The sequence below is a fragment of the Somniosus microcephalus genome, chromosome 22 (assembly GCF_052327205.1).
Source record: "Somniosus microcephalus isolate GS21.2 chromosome 22, FLI_Smic_1.0, whole genome shotgun sequence".
NCBI lineage: Eukaryota > Metazoa > Chordata > Chondrichthyes > Squaliformes > Somniosidae > Somniosus > Somniosus microcephalus.
In genome coordinates, this window is record NC_141008.1 from 59,864,210 (window position 1) to 59,880,297 (window position 16,088).

The 16,088-nt window shown below is 43.0% G+C and overlaps 1 protein-coding gene across 1 annotated transcript; it reads left to right on the plus strand.

Annotated features, from left to right (window-relative positions):
* Positions 1 to 440: 440 nt before the first annotated feature.
* Positions 441 to 15,041, plus strand: LOC147102433 (uncharacterized). Its single transcript, XM_085964870.1, is given in 14 exon segments — positions 441 to 520; positions 522 to 658; positions 2,820 to 2,944; positions 3,145 to 3,256; positions 3,947 to 6,394; positions 8,205 to 8,345; positions 8,737 to 8,924; positions 9,010 to 9,107; positions 9,947 to 10,074; positions 10,149 to 10,338; positions 11,476 to 11,623; positions 11,776 to 11,854; positions 12,246 to 12,368; positions 14,666 to 15,041. Coding segments are annotated over 14 exon segments (4,092 nt in total). The 5' UTR covers positions 441 to 455; the 3' UTR covers positions 14,776 to 15,041.
* Positions 15,042 to 16,088: the final 1,047 nt, after the last annotated feature.

Here is a 16,088-nt window from a genome sequence, read left to right on the forward strand (position 1 = left end):
AATTGAATTAACGTGCAAAGGTCTATTTGTCAATCATAGTTACGACGACCTGTCCATCAATAATTCACTGGATGACTGCGGGTTCCTCTTTTTTTCCAACCAAAACAAGTTCACAAATAAACTAACAAAAAACCAATAACCCTTTTAAATAACCCTCCACCAATCAAATTAAAATTTGGTTGTCTAAATTAATTATGCACTCCAGTGATGACTGCGGGTTGCCGATAGATAAATAATTACAAGATATTGGTAATCAGTTTAGTAGGAAAACTGGGTAGCATCAATTAAGCATAGCACACAAGTTACCACGAAGTGTATTTTATTTGACTTGCTGGTTAACCGCACCCAATCGAATGCAGGGAGGCTTAACTTGCAGTTGAGACCTGGTTAACAGGGCAGACAAGCTCCCTTGAAAAGCACTCTGGTGCTGGCTGAGGGTACACTAGCAGTTCGAGATGGGGCTATTGATGATATTTTTGTTTCTCTGGGGTAGCTGCTTAAGGGTGCGGGCTCTGGGCTCATCCCCCCCGATTTCGAAGCCCTGTATCGGTGCAATACGTTGACTATCCCGAGGAGATTACTTGCTCGCCGCTGGGGGTCGTGGTGCGAATTCGCAATGATTCGTTTCAGGGGATGTTCATTCGGCTTTCAATCGTGGGTAAGTCATGAGCCGTGAAAGGTTCAAATAATAAGGGCGGTTTGGCACAATCTCTATTCCTCTTGCTCCAAGTAGTCTAAGTTACTTGTAACCAAACCAAACCAAACTTCAGTTGTATTTCCCTCCAACTATACCTGTTTCCGTCCCCTTTGAACAAGGATGTTGTATCTACATCGGGAGAGGTTTTATCTCAGTGAGGGGGAAAAGTCACTCCTTTCCAGGATGGTAACTTAACACGGAATCTCTTGTAAAACCTCATCACAGATGGTGGTCCAATTCTATTGGTGTGATCCCTACTCTAGAATATCTTCCAAATAGCTGCCCATGCTGCTTGCTATAGTCAAGCTATCAGTCAGTGATATTCCTCGCTGAAGCAAAGCTTTCTATCTCTCTCCAGTTCCTCTGCTGGCTTGACCGTCAACTGTTTTGGCCCCTCATTCTTGCCATAAATTTGGTGTACTTGCCCAATGTTCGAAAGCCTCAATCTACTTTGTTGAGCATACTTTTGATCACCTTCCTCTGATGGGGTTTTTGTCTATGAAGTGACTTCAAACGTTGGCCTATAGAAAGAAAAATATCTTTTTTATGTAGTGCCTTTCACAACGTAATTTTGAGTGGTCACTTAATGTAAGGGAATGTGGCAGCCAATTTAAGCACAATGAAGTCTCTCAAATGATGAGGTAAAAGACTAGTTTTTTTTTGTGACGGTTGAGGGATAAATATTGGCCAGGGCATTGGGAGAATTCTCCCAGAGGCACTATATAAAATGGAACTTGCTAACCTGATGTCCTATTGTGATTTCTATTCTCAAGTCTTAGCTAGGCTAAGTATGGCAATTTGAAATGTTATCTTTATTTGGGGGGGGTGGTGGAATGGTTTTTCTATAAATATAGAATTTCTGTCTGAAGCAATAAAATTGCAGGTTTATATAAAGGTTCTCTGGCTAGGAGATTCAATATCCATTTAGTTCTTGTATACCTGACCAAATTGGATTCTCCTGAAGGACAGATCTGTGTCTGTCTGATGGGTATTGAAGAATATAAGCCATTGGGCATGTCATTAGCTCTACCACTGATACCAGTTGAGTAATGCAGGTGTTGCCTTTATCTGATCAATGTGGATGTGAGCATCTCCTTGCCCCTTTTTTTATATTAAAAAATCAAACATTCTATACCTAGAGCTTATTTAAAGGATCAACACTTTTTATATAGTGCCTTTATTGTGTTGCCTGAATGTGCCAAAGCACTTGTGACTGGATTGCTTTTGAAGTGGTGGCGTACAGACAAATGTGGCCAACTTGTGCAAGGTTGGAATATGCAAGTGTGACATTACACCATGTCTCTAATTCCCTCAGCTATGCTGGTGTTGTAGGTCATCAACTGGGAGGGTTGCTCGGGCTGCCTGCCTGCCTGCCTGCCTTGCCCACAGTCTTGTCCTTGCTTGGGTCCCTCCTGAAGAGGGAACATGGAAGGCCTGAAGCACATCACATGACCAAAGTCATGGGAATAGAGTCTGAGACACACACTTACTAGCTTTACAAGTTTCCTTTTTTTTTGATTCTGTTTGAATCTAACTTTGTTTCAGTTCTTTAATTGAATGTGCATCCTTTAGGGCCTGAGCAAATTTGTTTCTCTGTTGATGACACTGGGTCAACTCTGCCATCTTTATGGATCAATTAAAGGCATACACTAGTTGATTTGAGAATTGTTGTTTTGATGACCACTTTAAAGATATGTGGAAGTTAAGGGTGGTATTACTTTGGCTTCTGTACAAATGTGTTCTGCAATGGATAACTTTTTAGCTTTAGCCTAAAATAGTCTATTTTTGAAGTTGGTGGGCAGCCTGTACTATTAACTATAGATCAATGGTACAAGGATGGGTGGATAATGGTGGGGTACACTATCCCAGCCACCTCACTTCTTCCATGTATAATTGGTTCATAGGCCATGTGTGCTTGGTGTAGAAACTACTTGCCACAAGATCAGAGTTGGGAGATGGGCTGACGTGTCTTGCTCTTGTAGCTATTTCTACTGGGTGGTTAATTATGTGCTGTTAATATCTAAATTGAGTGTTTTGATAACACTTGGGTTTCCCCCCCCCTTTTTTTAACTGTTGCAGTGGCTGTAAGTGACCATACAATAAACTGCTTTTTGTTGAACAGATAACTATGGTATACCAAGAGATTTGCGTTCATTGCCCAGCAGCTGTAAATTTACAACTCTTCCACAGTTGGATGGGTCACTGCTTTTCAGTACTCCATACAATGGATGCTATGTTCATTTAATGGTAAGTGTAGACTTTGTTTCTGTCAAATAATATTGCTAATTGTCACTTAACTGTCCTTGCATGGGTTGGCGATGGGTAGAAATATTCCTCTGCTGGATTGGTGTAATTTTTTTTGCTGCTGTATCTTGGTGGAATGTTCTACTGTATTAAGCTTGCTTGCTATCAATTTATTGGATGCTATTGCTGTTCCTCCCCTCTAGAATACAACAGTAAGCATGGAATTGAGAATTGATGGAATTGATGCATCTAAAAGGATCATTGTTATAGAGCGCATTCCTGTAAACTGTACACTGCCATCGGCTCAAGTGACTGGTATGTCTTAAACACTTGGGCTTTTATTTAATTTGCAACAAAAGCCACTTTCCTCCAGGACAGTAAGTTGACCAATCTGCTGCCCTGCAGTGGTCAAATCCTATTGATTTGAAATTTCAGTGTCCTGGATCAGTTGCTGCTTACCCAGTTGGTAATGCATGGTTTTTTAATGGATCTGATTTGTCATTTCCCCAATATGGACTCCAGTATGCAATCTGCACTGTTGGAGGTGCTGATAGTCCAATGTGATATTAAATGAAGCAGTCTTGACTGTACGAGACCCTGTGGCCCTACTTAAAAGGCATTTCAGTTCTCCAGATCTTCTGGCCAGCATTCTGCAATCCAGTAAGACCATAAATATTTAGTTATTCAGTTACTGTTTGACCTTACTGTGCATAACTTGGCTGTCAAGATGTGCACAAGTGACTACAAAATAAACCCACTAATTGTAGGGTGCTTTGGAAAGTCCTTGTTGCATGTAAGTGCTGGTACTCCTTTCCTCTGCCAATAAATCTCTAGTTCAGAAATGCCCTCCTCGAACTCTGACCTTTGCAACTGCACTGTTAAATTCCATGTGCATTTGAAAGCCTTGCACCCACATGTCTTTTTCCCCACCCATGTTTCTGCTATATTGCTGTTTTCTAAATCTACTCTTGCTCCTTTTTGTAACAGTCTGTTTAATTTCAACAGATGACTCTTCAACAATGTTGAGCCACACAATAGGATACATTCACTTGGATCAGAAGCCAGTTAATGCAACACCAGGCACCATCCCAGCCAGATTGAAGCCAGTTAATGCAACACCAGTAACCATCCCAGCCAGACTGAAGCCAGTTAATGCAACACCAGGCACCATCCCAGCAGGATTGAAGCCAGTTAATGCAACACCAGTAACCATCCCAGCCAGACTGAAGCCAGTTAATGCAACACTTGGAACCATCCCAGCAGGATTGAAGCCAGTTAATGCAACACGAGGCACCATCCCAGCAGGATTGAAGCCAGTTGATGCAACACCAGTAACCATCCCAGCAGGATTGAAGCCAGTTAATGCAACACCAGCAGGATTGAAGCCAGTTAATGCAACACTTGGAACCATCCCAGCAGGATTGAAGCCAGTTAATGCAACACCAGTAACCCTCCCAGCAGGATTGAAGCCAGTTAATGCAACACCAGCAGGATTGAAGCCAGTTAATGCAACACTTGGAACCATCCCAGCAGGATTGAAGCCAGTTAATGCAACACCAGTAACCCTCCCAGCAGGATTGAAGCCAGTTAATGCAACACCAGCAGGATTGAAGCCAGTTAATGCAACACCAGGCACTATCCCAGCAGGATTGAAGCCAGTTAATGCAACACCAGTAACCATCCCAGCAGGATTTAAGCCAGTTAATGCAACACCAGCAGGATTGAAGCCAGTTAATGCAACACTTGGAACCATCCCAGCAGGATTGAAGCCAGTTAATGCAACACGAGGCACCATCCCAGCAGGGTTGAAGCCAGTTAATGCAACACCAGTAACCATCCCAGCAGGATTGAAGCCAGTTAATGCAACACCAGCAGGATTGAAGCCAGTTAATGCAACACTTGGAACCATCCCAGCAGGATTGAAGCCAGTTAATGCAACACGAGGCACCATCCCAGCAGGGTTGAAGCCAGTTAATGCAACACCAGTAACCATCCCAGCAGGATTGAAGCCAGTTAATGCAACACCAGCAGGATTGAAGCCAGTTAATGCAACACTTGGAACCATCCCAGCAGGATTGAAGCCAGTTAATGCAACACGAGGCACCATCCCAGCAGGGTTGAAGCCAGTTAATGCAACACCAGTAACCATCCCAGCAGGATTGAAGCCAGTTAATGCAACACCAGCAGGATTGAAGCCAGTTAATGCAACACTTGGAACCATCCCAGCAGGATTGAAGCCAGTTAATGCAACACCAGTAACCCTCCCAGCAGGATTGAAGCCAGTTAATGCAACACCAGCAGGATTGAAGCCAGTTAATGCAACACTTGGAACCATCCCAGCAGGATTGAAGCCAGTTAATGCAACACCAGTAACCCTCCCAGCAGGATTGAAGCCAGTTAATGCAACACCAGCAGGATTGAAGCCAGTTAATGCAACACTTGGAACCATCCCAGCAGGATTGAAGCCAGTTAATGCAACACGAGGCACCATCCCAGCAGGATTGAAGCCAGTTAATGCAACACCAGTAACCATCCCAGCAGGGTTGAAGCCAGTTAATGCAACACCAGCAGGATTGAAGCCAGTTAATGCAACACTTGGAACCATCCCAGCAGGATTGAAGCCAGTTAATGCAACACGAGGCACCATCCCAGCAGGGTTGAAGCCAGTTAATGCAACACCAGTAACCATCCCAGCAGGATTGAAGCCAGTTAATGCAACACCAGCAGGATTGAAGCCAGTTAATGCAACACTTGGAACCATCCCAGCAGGATTGAAGCCAGTTAATGCAACACTTGGAACCATCCCAGCAGGATTGAAGCCAGTTAATGCAACACGAGGCACCATCCCAGCAGGGTTGAAGCCAGTTAATGCAACACCAGTAACCATCCCAGCAGGATTGAAGCCAGTTAATGCAACACCAGCAGGATTGAAGCCAGTTAATGCAACACTTGGAACCATCCCAGCAGGATTGAAGCCAGTTAATGCAACACGAGGCACCATCCCAGCAGGGTTGAAGCCAGTTAATGCAACACCAGTAACCCTCCCAGCAGGATTGAAGCCAGTTAATGCAACACCAGCAGGATTGAAGCCAGTTAATGCAACACTTGGAACCATCCCAGCCAGACTGAAGCCAGTTAATGCAACACTTGGAACCATCCCAGCAGGATTGAAGCCAGTTAATGCAACACCAGTAACCATCCCAGCAGGATTGAAGCCAGTTAATGCAACACCAGCAGGATTGAAGCCAGTTAATGCAACACTTGGAACCATCCCAGCAGGATTGAAGCCAGTTAATGCAACACCAGTAACCATCCCAGCAGGATTGAAGCCAGTTAATGCAACACCAGCTGGACTGAAGCCAGTTAATGCAACACTTGGAACCATCCCAGCAGGACTGAAGCCAGTTAATGCAACACCAGTAATCATTCCAGTGGATCATAGTCTTAATGGAGGTATGATATGCATGTCAACAACTAAGCTGGTGCCAGTTTGCTAGTAGGGCTGGACCAGAAGGCTTGAAGTGTGAAAGCCACTTGATGTTTCCTCTTGCACCACTAATAGTGGTGGAAATTGTATTGGTGACAGGTGAAGGTTGGCTTTGAAATGCAATTTAATGTTCCAGGTAGTATAATTCTTTAAATCTCTCCACCTGGGAAGAAATATTTGCCAGCATCTAATTCTTGCATGTTTATGCACCCAAGTGCTTTAAAAGTAAGGCTGGAAAGCACCCTGGAATTTCCTAGTGCAGTAAGAGTGCTATTTCTCCCATGCAGGTCCCAGTCTGACTGCTTGTAGAAATGCAGGTGGAGAATCATTCTCCAGAAAGGCCAACTAGTTTTAAAGATGTTAGTTTGCGTAGTGTCTAGTGTTCATAGTACAGCGCAAGAGGCCATTCAGCCCATTGAGTCTGTTGGCTCTTAGCAATCCAGTTAGTTCCCACTCCCCTGCTTCATATCTAGCCCATTCCCTTTTTGAAGCTACTATTGAATCTATATCTACCACTCCTATTGGGCAGTGCATTCCAAATCCTAACCATTTTTTAAGAGAACTGTTCCTCATGTCACCTCTAGTTCTCTTGCCAATCACCTTCTGTGCTGCGCTCTTGTTATCAACTCTTCAGCCATTGGAAACAGTACTATCTAAACCCTTCATGATTTTAAACACCTGCCAAATCTTCGTTGCCATCTCTGCTCCAAAGAGAGCAACCCTCAGCTTCTCCAGTCTGTCCTTATAACTGTAATCCCTCATCCCTGGAACGATTCTAGTTGCTCTTTTCTGTACCCTCAAGCCTTCACATTTCCTGTAGTGTGGTGCCTAGAAATGGACAATACTCTAGCTGGGGCTGAACTAGTGTTTTATATAGGTTTAGCATAACTTCCTGGCTTTTGTGCTCTATGCCTCTTTATAAAGCCCAGGGTCCAATATACTTTATAAACTGCTTTGTTAACTTGTCCTGCTGCCTTCAAAGATTTCCCATGGTTTTTAGTGTGTGGTCTCTTCTCTGCATTAAATTTCATTTGCATGTGTCTGCCCATTCCACAAGTCTGTCTTGAAGTCTTGCTATCTTCCTCGCTGTTTATTAAACTTCCAAGTTGTGTAATCTGCAAGTATCAAAATTGTGCCCTTTACCCACAAGACCATCAAAAGCAGCAGTGGTCCTAGTACTGAACTTTAGAATACCACAGTATACCTCCAGTCTGGGGAAACGGCCATTCACCACAACTGTCTTCTACCCCTTAGCCAATTTTATATCCCATGGGCTTCCATTTTGCTAACTAGCCTAGTATGTGGTACTTTATCAAACACCTTGTTGAAGTCCATATACATCAACTGCTCTGCCCTCATCCACCCTCTTACCTTATCAAACAACTCAATCAAGTTAGTGGAATTTTTTTTTTTTTTAAATGGTAGAACAAAAGTGATTTGCTTTAATGTAAAACCTAATCAATAAATATGTAGTGTGGGTAATCCTAATTTGCATCTGAAGTTTATTGCTTAAAGTACTAGTAAATTACCTATGTTTATATTTTCAAGTTTATGGACAAGATAGGACATTGCAAACTTGATCTAGAGCCTGTAACATGATGATCTTGCAAAATTGAATAGATGTTGACTTTGGATTAATATCAAATCTTTAATGGGCAGTAATTTCTGGATGTGCACCTGATTGGAATGCAACCCTAGGTGTCTTGTGCTGACTTCTTTGATTCTTTAAATTGCAGTTCACCACTTGGTATTCATTGTAACCTCTACCTGTTACAGACAAAGCCAAAATTTGTGATGTTGGTGCCAAGGACCGTGTAAGATGTGGAAATGCCACACTTGGTGAGCTGGCATGTGGTGCCAAAGGATGCTGCTATGATCCAGTCAATGTGCAGACCCCTTGCTTTTATGGAAAAACTGGTTGGTTTTATTTAAATTCATGTTATGGAAAAGGCTATGAATGGGAGAGCCTTACTAACATACAATTTGTCCCATATCTGACTTCAGTAATATGTTGGTGCTTGTACATATGTCAGCCTTGTTCTTTACTACCAAGTGGCAACTTTCAAGTGCTGTTGGCACAGGTCTGTGGCAGCTTTGTAATTGGCTGACGTGCATGCAGAAAGCTTTTGAGGCCTGTTGTAAAGTAGTCTAAATTTGATGTTTCTTGCTTCTCCAATTTAATATAATTTGCAAGTTCTAATTTAAATCCAATGCTAGACAACTGGTCCCTTCAGATAAGTGCTGTAGTAAACCTTTTTTGTGGCAAACGAAGTTTGCTAATTGCATATGACCCTTTTTCTTCCCCCAGCTTATATTGACTGCACAAGCAATGGGCTATTTACCATTGTAGTCCCCAGGGTGGCAACAATCCCCCCACTCAATCTTGACTCTGTCTCCTTGGTGAATAATGAGAGTTCCGAATGTGTCCCTGTAGCCAGGACGGCTGAAATTGTAGTCTTCAGATTTCCTTTAAGTTCATGTGGGACCACTCTAACGGTAAGGTTTTTTGTTTGGTGTTTTTGCAGTGAGTGGGAGCTCACAAACTCCTCAAACTCTCAAGTTGTGTTATTTTTTAATATAGATTGATGGAGTAAACATCACTTATGGAGTGGATGTAATGGCAAAAAGGAACATCCGCAAAGGACCTCGTGGCTCTATAACCAGAGACAGTACTTTCAAGTAAGCTTCTGAATCCTGCACTGGGTCATGGTGGCAACTATTGCAATGGACCAAAGCCAAGCTTTCCAATTAAAAAAATTGCACTTGTGGCAGCTAATTAGATCATGGGAGGTTAAAACTGAAAAGGTTGGCAAGACCAGACCCATCAATGTGCTCACTATCCAAGAGGAGAAAGAGCCTATGGCCAACCTCAAGCCCCAAAAAACTGCCCATATATGGAATCCAAAGCCATACGTGCACTACCATTCTTCCCCCCCCCCCCCCCCCCCAAAAAAAACCTTGTGTCCCAATTACTTGAGAACATGGGACTGCAATGCAATAATGGAAACAGTCTTTCATCCATCAGGCTGGTGCCAAAGGTCACTGGAGTTCTTCCCTTGCTTTATCTGTTGCTCCCCTCAATGGACTTGTCTGTATGTAAATGTGTAGTTGCACTGAGACTGACCACCACTGCCGCCTTGGGTATTCCACATGTTTATCAACATTCTAACTTAACATCATTCTCATGTCACATTGGTAAAGTTGTCCAGCCCTTCCTTAATTGAGCTCTAGTTTAAATCTGTTTCTTCTGTGGTAATGGAGAGAGTGAAATAGGCAGGGGGTGAGATTAAACCTGGCCCCATTAGTAATGGCTTTTTTTCTTGCACCAGTTCTCCTTACACCCCCCCCCCCCCAAACTAACCTCCACCCTGATGCAAAGCTTGATTCATATCACTTTTCATGTTAAGCTTGGGAGGTCTGTATTACACCTATGATTGGCACTATTTTTTGGCTCATTCATTTCTGGTAGTTTTGCTGATGCTTTCTACATGAGCAGCCTTTAATGCTATTGCTTATAGGTTGCACGTGACATGCCATTTAACTGGCAGTAGGAAGATCCCTTTGACGCTGGTGGTGAACACTCCTTCGCCTCTGCCTTTTGTCGTGCAGGATGGTGTCCTCCAAATGGAAATGAGGATTGCAAAAGGTAATACAAACTTTGAATGTGAGTTGGAAGAATACTAGGCCTGTACATTTTGCTGATCTAGTTTATTTCCACAGAGGAGTCATACAGTACTTGGTATGCTGATGAAGACTACCCAATAGTAAAATTTCTTAGGGAGCCAGTGTATGCAGAAGTACGCCTTCTCCACCGAGTGGATGCCAACATTGCACTAGTGCTGAGTGACTGCTGGGCAACCCAAACACCAGACCCTCATCATGGCATACAGTGGAGCATTCTTGTGAAAGGGCAAGTATACTTCCACACTTCCCTTTTCTTATACTTGTATTAAAACTCCTTCAGCTGAGGCTTGTGGCAAAGGCAGAATTTATTTCCCAATCGATATTTCAATATTTGCTTTTGTAGCCAGGTTCATGGCTCGAATGTGACTATAGCATTGAAACTTGCTTTGTTTTTCTTGGCCTTAATTTCCCCTTTCATTACGAGGGTTGCTATAATTGTTTAGAATGTCTGAATCATGTAACTAAAACTTGAAGCTATTGCGTATTTAAGACCAAGATCTAGTTCACTTTTTTTAGCTTCAAGGTTTTCTTTCTTCCCCCAGTTTATAGTATTCCCTACTGTCAGACTTGGGACTTGCCCAGAGGCAAGATACCAAGACCTAAGCGTGTGATTTAAGCTGACATCAGTGCAGAACTAAGTGCACGCTAATCTTTCAGATAGATGTACTGAGACCCATCTACCCTCTTGGGTGTGGGAAGATTTCTTGGCACCATTCCGAGAGCAGGGAGTTCTTTGTCTTGGCCAACATTTATCCCTCGAGCAGCAACACGAATCTTTATTCACTTATGGGATGTGGGCATCACTGGCAAGGCCAGCATTTATTGCCCATCCCTAGTTGCCCTCAGTGCTGGTGAACCGCTGCAGTCCATGTGGTGAAGGTACTCCCACAGTGCTGTTGGGCAGGGAGTTCCAGGATTTTGACCCAGTGACTATGAAGGATCAGCGATATATTTCCAAATCAGGATGGTGTGAAACTTGGAGGTGGTGGTGTTCCCATGCGCCTGCTGCCCTTGTCCTTCTAGGTGGAAGAGGTCGTGGGTTTGGGAGGTGCTGCCGAAGAAGCCTTGGGAAGTTGCTGCAGTGCATCTTGTAGATGGTTTGGTCTCTTATCTTGCCTCATTGCTTTTTTGGGAGACCTTTGCTGTGTGCAAATTGGCTGTTTCCCCATGTTAACTATGACTAAATTTCAAAAGTACTGACTTGATGTGAAAGGAACTTTTTTATTTCTCCTCTCCTTTTGTACTTGCCCCTCCAGTAGTAAGAATGATTTTCACAGGTGCTAAACTGGAAGGCAAGTAAGCATTCTGAACCCTCCAGGATGAACACCTTCACAACGAAGCCTTTGTGGTTTTTTTGTCCTAGGTGCCCATATTATAAGGACAACTACTTAACCCAGTTGCATGCAGTTGATGCCACTTCCAGCTTGCAGTTTCCAACACATCACAAACGGTTTGAAGTGAAGACCTTTCGGTTTTGGGGCCGAAAAGTTGAAGTCCTCTTGACTGGAGAGGTTAGACCTTTTTCACACTTGTATTAAAACCTTAAGATCAGGCATGATCTTACTGAATAGCAGAGCAGGCTTGAGTGGCTGTGTGATCTACTCCTGCTCTTATTTCTTATGTTCTTACTGACTTGCTCAAGACTAACTTTTCTCTCTTGTAGGTCTACTTTCATTGTAGTGCAGCTGTGTGCCTTCTGTCTGAAATGGAAAAGTGTAGCACAACTTGTGATGCTGGAAAAAGTAAGAAGCACCTGAGACTTCAAATATTTCATGCTGCCCATCTTTCAGCCATGATGATTTTTCTACAGCTATTGTAGGAAGGCCAATAATTGTGTATTAAATCTGATTCTCCATCTCATATTTGCTGCCTTGATTCTCTCATGCAGCTCAAATTTTGGGAAAGTTGCATGAACCTGCACTGTGCAGTCTGCAGGAATCTTTCAGCAGTGTTCCACACCTGTGAAGCTGAAATACAATAGCAGGCTGCCAATGAGTCTCATTGTTTGCTCACACTAGAAAACCAACTGTTTGTGACCAGGAAAGGCTTAAATGATTGCAAATTTCAGGCTTCAAGTGGGTTGTAGATGACTGACTAATGTATAATATCACTAACACTTTCTCCTTTTGCCAGGAATCTCCAGAAATTCAGGCTTTCTCTCTCCAATTGAAGCCCAACACCAAGGACTGGTAACACTGAAGAAGCCAATAATGTTCTCTCTTGAAGATAGTGTTGCTGAGTCTTCCCAGGCAAATGGTATGAAGTGTATTGCATGCCTATTCCTAAACACATGTCAGCAATATAATCCTGAGTAATAATTGTGAAGACTGAACTGGCAGATAGATAACTGCTTTTTGAAGGGCTCACTTGTAAATTTGCAAAATTGGATGAACAGGCCCTGCAGACCTCTTATTGATGTTGCAAATTGAATAATCGTGTCTAGTCTTGCAGATTTTGCAAAATCTGCCCTAACTATTGGCTAATCTGGGATATTGCCATTCAGGCCCTTGTGGTCTCATTTCTACCCCAGCATTGTTTCCTGCTCCTTGTAAGTACTCCACTACCGCTCCCTTCTATTTCTTTTATAGTGGAAATGCCAGTCCTTGCAAAATGCCTTCTAGTGTGACAATGGGTGTAGTCACTGCAGTGCCCCCCCCCCCCCCCAAACTGCTTCCAGTTCACTAACACGTGGAATAAATTGAACATTAAGTAAGTTAACTCCTGCTCTAAATCAGTTATACAGCACAGAAAGAGGCCCTTCAGCCCATCGTGTTTGCGCTGGCCATCAAGCCCTGTCTAATCTAATCCCATTTTCCAGCATTTGCTCCATAGCCTTGTATGCTATGGTGTTTCAAGTGCTCATCCAAATGCTTCTTGAATGTTGAGGGTTCCTGCCTCGACCACCCTTTTCAGGCAGTGAGTTCCAGATTCCAACCACCCTCTGGGTGAAAAAGTTTTTCCTCAAATCCCCTCTAAACCTCCTGCCCCTTGCCTTGAATCTATGCCCCCTTGTTATTGACCCCTCTACTAAGGGGAGAAGTTCCTATCTATGCCCCTCATAATTTTGTATACCTCAATCAGGTCCCCCCTCAGCCTTCTCTGCTCCAAGGAAAACAACCCCAGCCTGTCCAGTCTTCATAGCTGAAGCGCTCCAGCCCAGGTAACATCCTGGTAAATCTCCTCTGCACCCTCTCCAAAGCAATCACATCCTTCCTATACTGTGGTGACCAGAACTGCACACAGTATTCCAGCTGTGGCCTTACCAGCATTTTGTACAGCTCCATCATAACCTCCCTGCTCTTATGATCTATGCCTTGGCTAATGAAGGCAAGTATCCCATATGCCTTTTTAACCACCTTATCCACCTGTCCTGCTGCCTTCAGGGATCTATGTACATGCACACCAAGGTCCCTCTAATCCTCTCTTTCCTAGGGTCTTAACATTCATTGTGTATTCCCTTGCCTTGTTAGTCCATCCAAAATGCATCACCTCACACTTTTCAGAGTTAAATCCCATTTGCTACTCTTCCACCCATCTGACCAACCCATCTATATCGTCCTGTAGCCTGAGGCTTCCCGCCTCGCTATTTACCACCCCACCAATTTTTGTGTCATCTGCGAACTTACTGATCATACCTTTTACATTCACATCTAAATCATTAATGTAGACCACAAACAGCAAGGGACCCAGCACTGATCCCTGCGGTACCCCACTGGACACAGGCTTTCAGTCACAAACAACCTTCCACCATCACCTTCTGCCACTAAGCCAGTTTTGGATCCAATGTGCCAAGGCACCCTGGATCCCATGGGCTCTTGCCTTCCTGACCAGTCTCCTATGCGGGACTTTATCAAAAGGTACAAACCAATCTTTGGCACTAGGGAAATGTTACTTGTATTTCATTTACTTTTGTTAGCCAGGTTAAATTACATCCCTTTGGACAATAGGCAAATGGGTACCAAAAGAGCTTCACTTGGCAAGAGCCCAGAATGAAGGTAACACTTGGTATTCTGCTGTGCTCCTAACTGGATTTGCCTCATGGCTATAGTAAGTTTGGTAGACCAAATGGATCATGCTAGATTATGGTATTCCAGTGTTGGCTTAATGCCTTTGCTATAGGATAATAACTTGATGCAAGTCAACATGACCATTCCTTGTCATGATATCTGGCTTCAGATTGAAGAGCATGGGTTACAAGGAACTAGCAGTTGTGCTTTCTAGAGTTGCTGGTCTAAATCTGGTGCACCTAACCTGATTGAGAAGTGTGTGGTGAACTGTTAATCAGAACCTTGGAAAGATGTATTAACCATATTGGGAATTCTCCAATTCTGAAGGAGGCATTGATATCAAATGGGATTTTGAGGCTATCGTGGGTTGGGGTGTAGTGGAGAACCTGTTTCAAAACATTCATTGGGCACTGGTGTATTAATGGGGTGAGATTAAGGTTATTGGTATAAGCCACCTGGAACTGTAGCAGTAGAATGGGGAGGATAGTTCATGTAACCATTGGTATGAAGTGTCAGTCTCACTAAACTTTAAACCTCTGTTTACAGGAAATGTAGCTGATGGCATCCTACTTACAGCAGCTGTGATCGCCCTTGCATTGGCCTTGATCTGTGGACTAGTTCTATGCTGGAACTGGCAAAAAATGCACATGTCTTGAGTTCTGTTCAACATGGTGAATTCTGAAGTCTCATTATACATTGTATTCTAATGTGTGCAAAAAATGTAATTGTCATTAAGCCCCTAGCTATATCATAGTTTATAATTGCTGCTTGGTGCACCTTTCAGTGTGGACTGCATCTATAATGGACCCCAACAGTGTTTCAAGGTAAAACTGACTACTTGTTTGTATACATTCTTCATACAACATGGACCTGTACTTTAAATCAAGTTTCAACACTCTGGACCCTTTCCCTTCAATCCACACCCCCCGCCCCCCCCCCCCCCCCCCCCCCCCCCCCCCTTGATTGCCAAGTGCTTTCTCAACTTGTTCAATCATTATTCCAAAGTCACTGACAGTTGAGAGCCCTTGAGCTTGGGAACACTTGTGCTGTCTCCAAATGTGATTGGACATATCTTGGCAAAGCCAATTCTTTTAGGAGATAGCAGTTATAAAAAAAAAATAAAAAAATAAAAAATCAAACTGTCTCTCCTAAATTGCCAATGCTAGTCCCTGCAAATTGGGGACTTGGTGTGATGGCTACTTTAACCTTTGGCTCCAGGGTGGGACTTCCAATGTAAATGTTAACTTGTCATGTTTATTGAAAAACCTGTTTGTTCCAAAATCCAGTATACTTGCAGAAATGGTTTATAAATCTAAACTTGTAATAAAATGTTGTTGTATTTATGCAGACCAGAAGAATTCTATTAAACTAAGTGAAGTGAATCTTTTCTCTGACTTTTTGTGCAGTATTACATGGGAAGGAATTTTAAATCCACCCCCCCCCCCCCCCCCAAAACCTTCTTTGAAAGCAACCATTTGGTTACAAGCCAACCATTGAAACAACTGCTCGGTCATAACTTGCCAACAGTAATTAACTTGACTTTTAAAATGTGGAACTTAATCTCTGAATTTGGTTCCTTTACACCTTTTTAGAAGGTGGCACATTGCTGGAGGGGCATCAAAACTAACATGATGGTTAAACTAGCAGACGAAGCAATTTAAGTGTCTTGCATAATTTGTTCACACCAGAATTTTGTACAAAATGGCTTTTCAGCTAGACAAAGGTTGTTCTTGAATCTTGTGGCACTGTACATTAGTGTAAATTTTTACTCTTCCTTCCTAGTGGCAACAGTAAAGCTTTAAAACACTAGAGGGTGCAATTTTCCCATCAGTTGATAGGAATATAAAACTGGATTTCTTGTTGGTACTTAAATTGCTGGAACAATTTCACTCCCAATTGTTGGTTTTTACACACTTGAGCAAATGATCTGAAGTAGTGTTGTTGTTTCAAGGGGATGGGGAAGGTATAG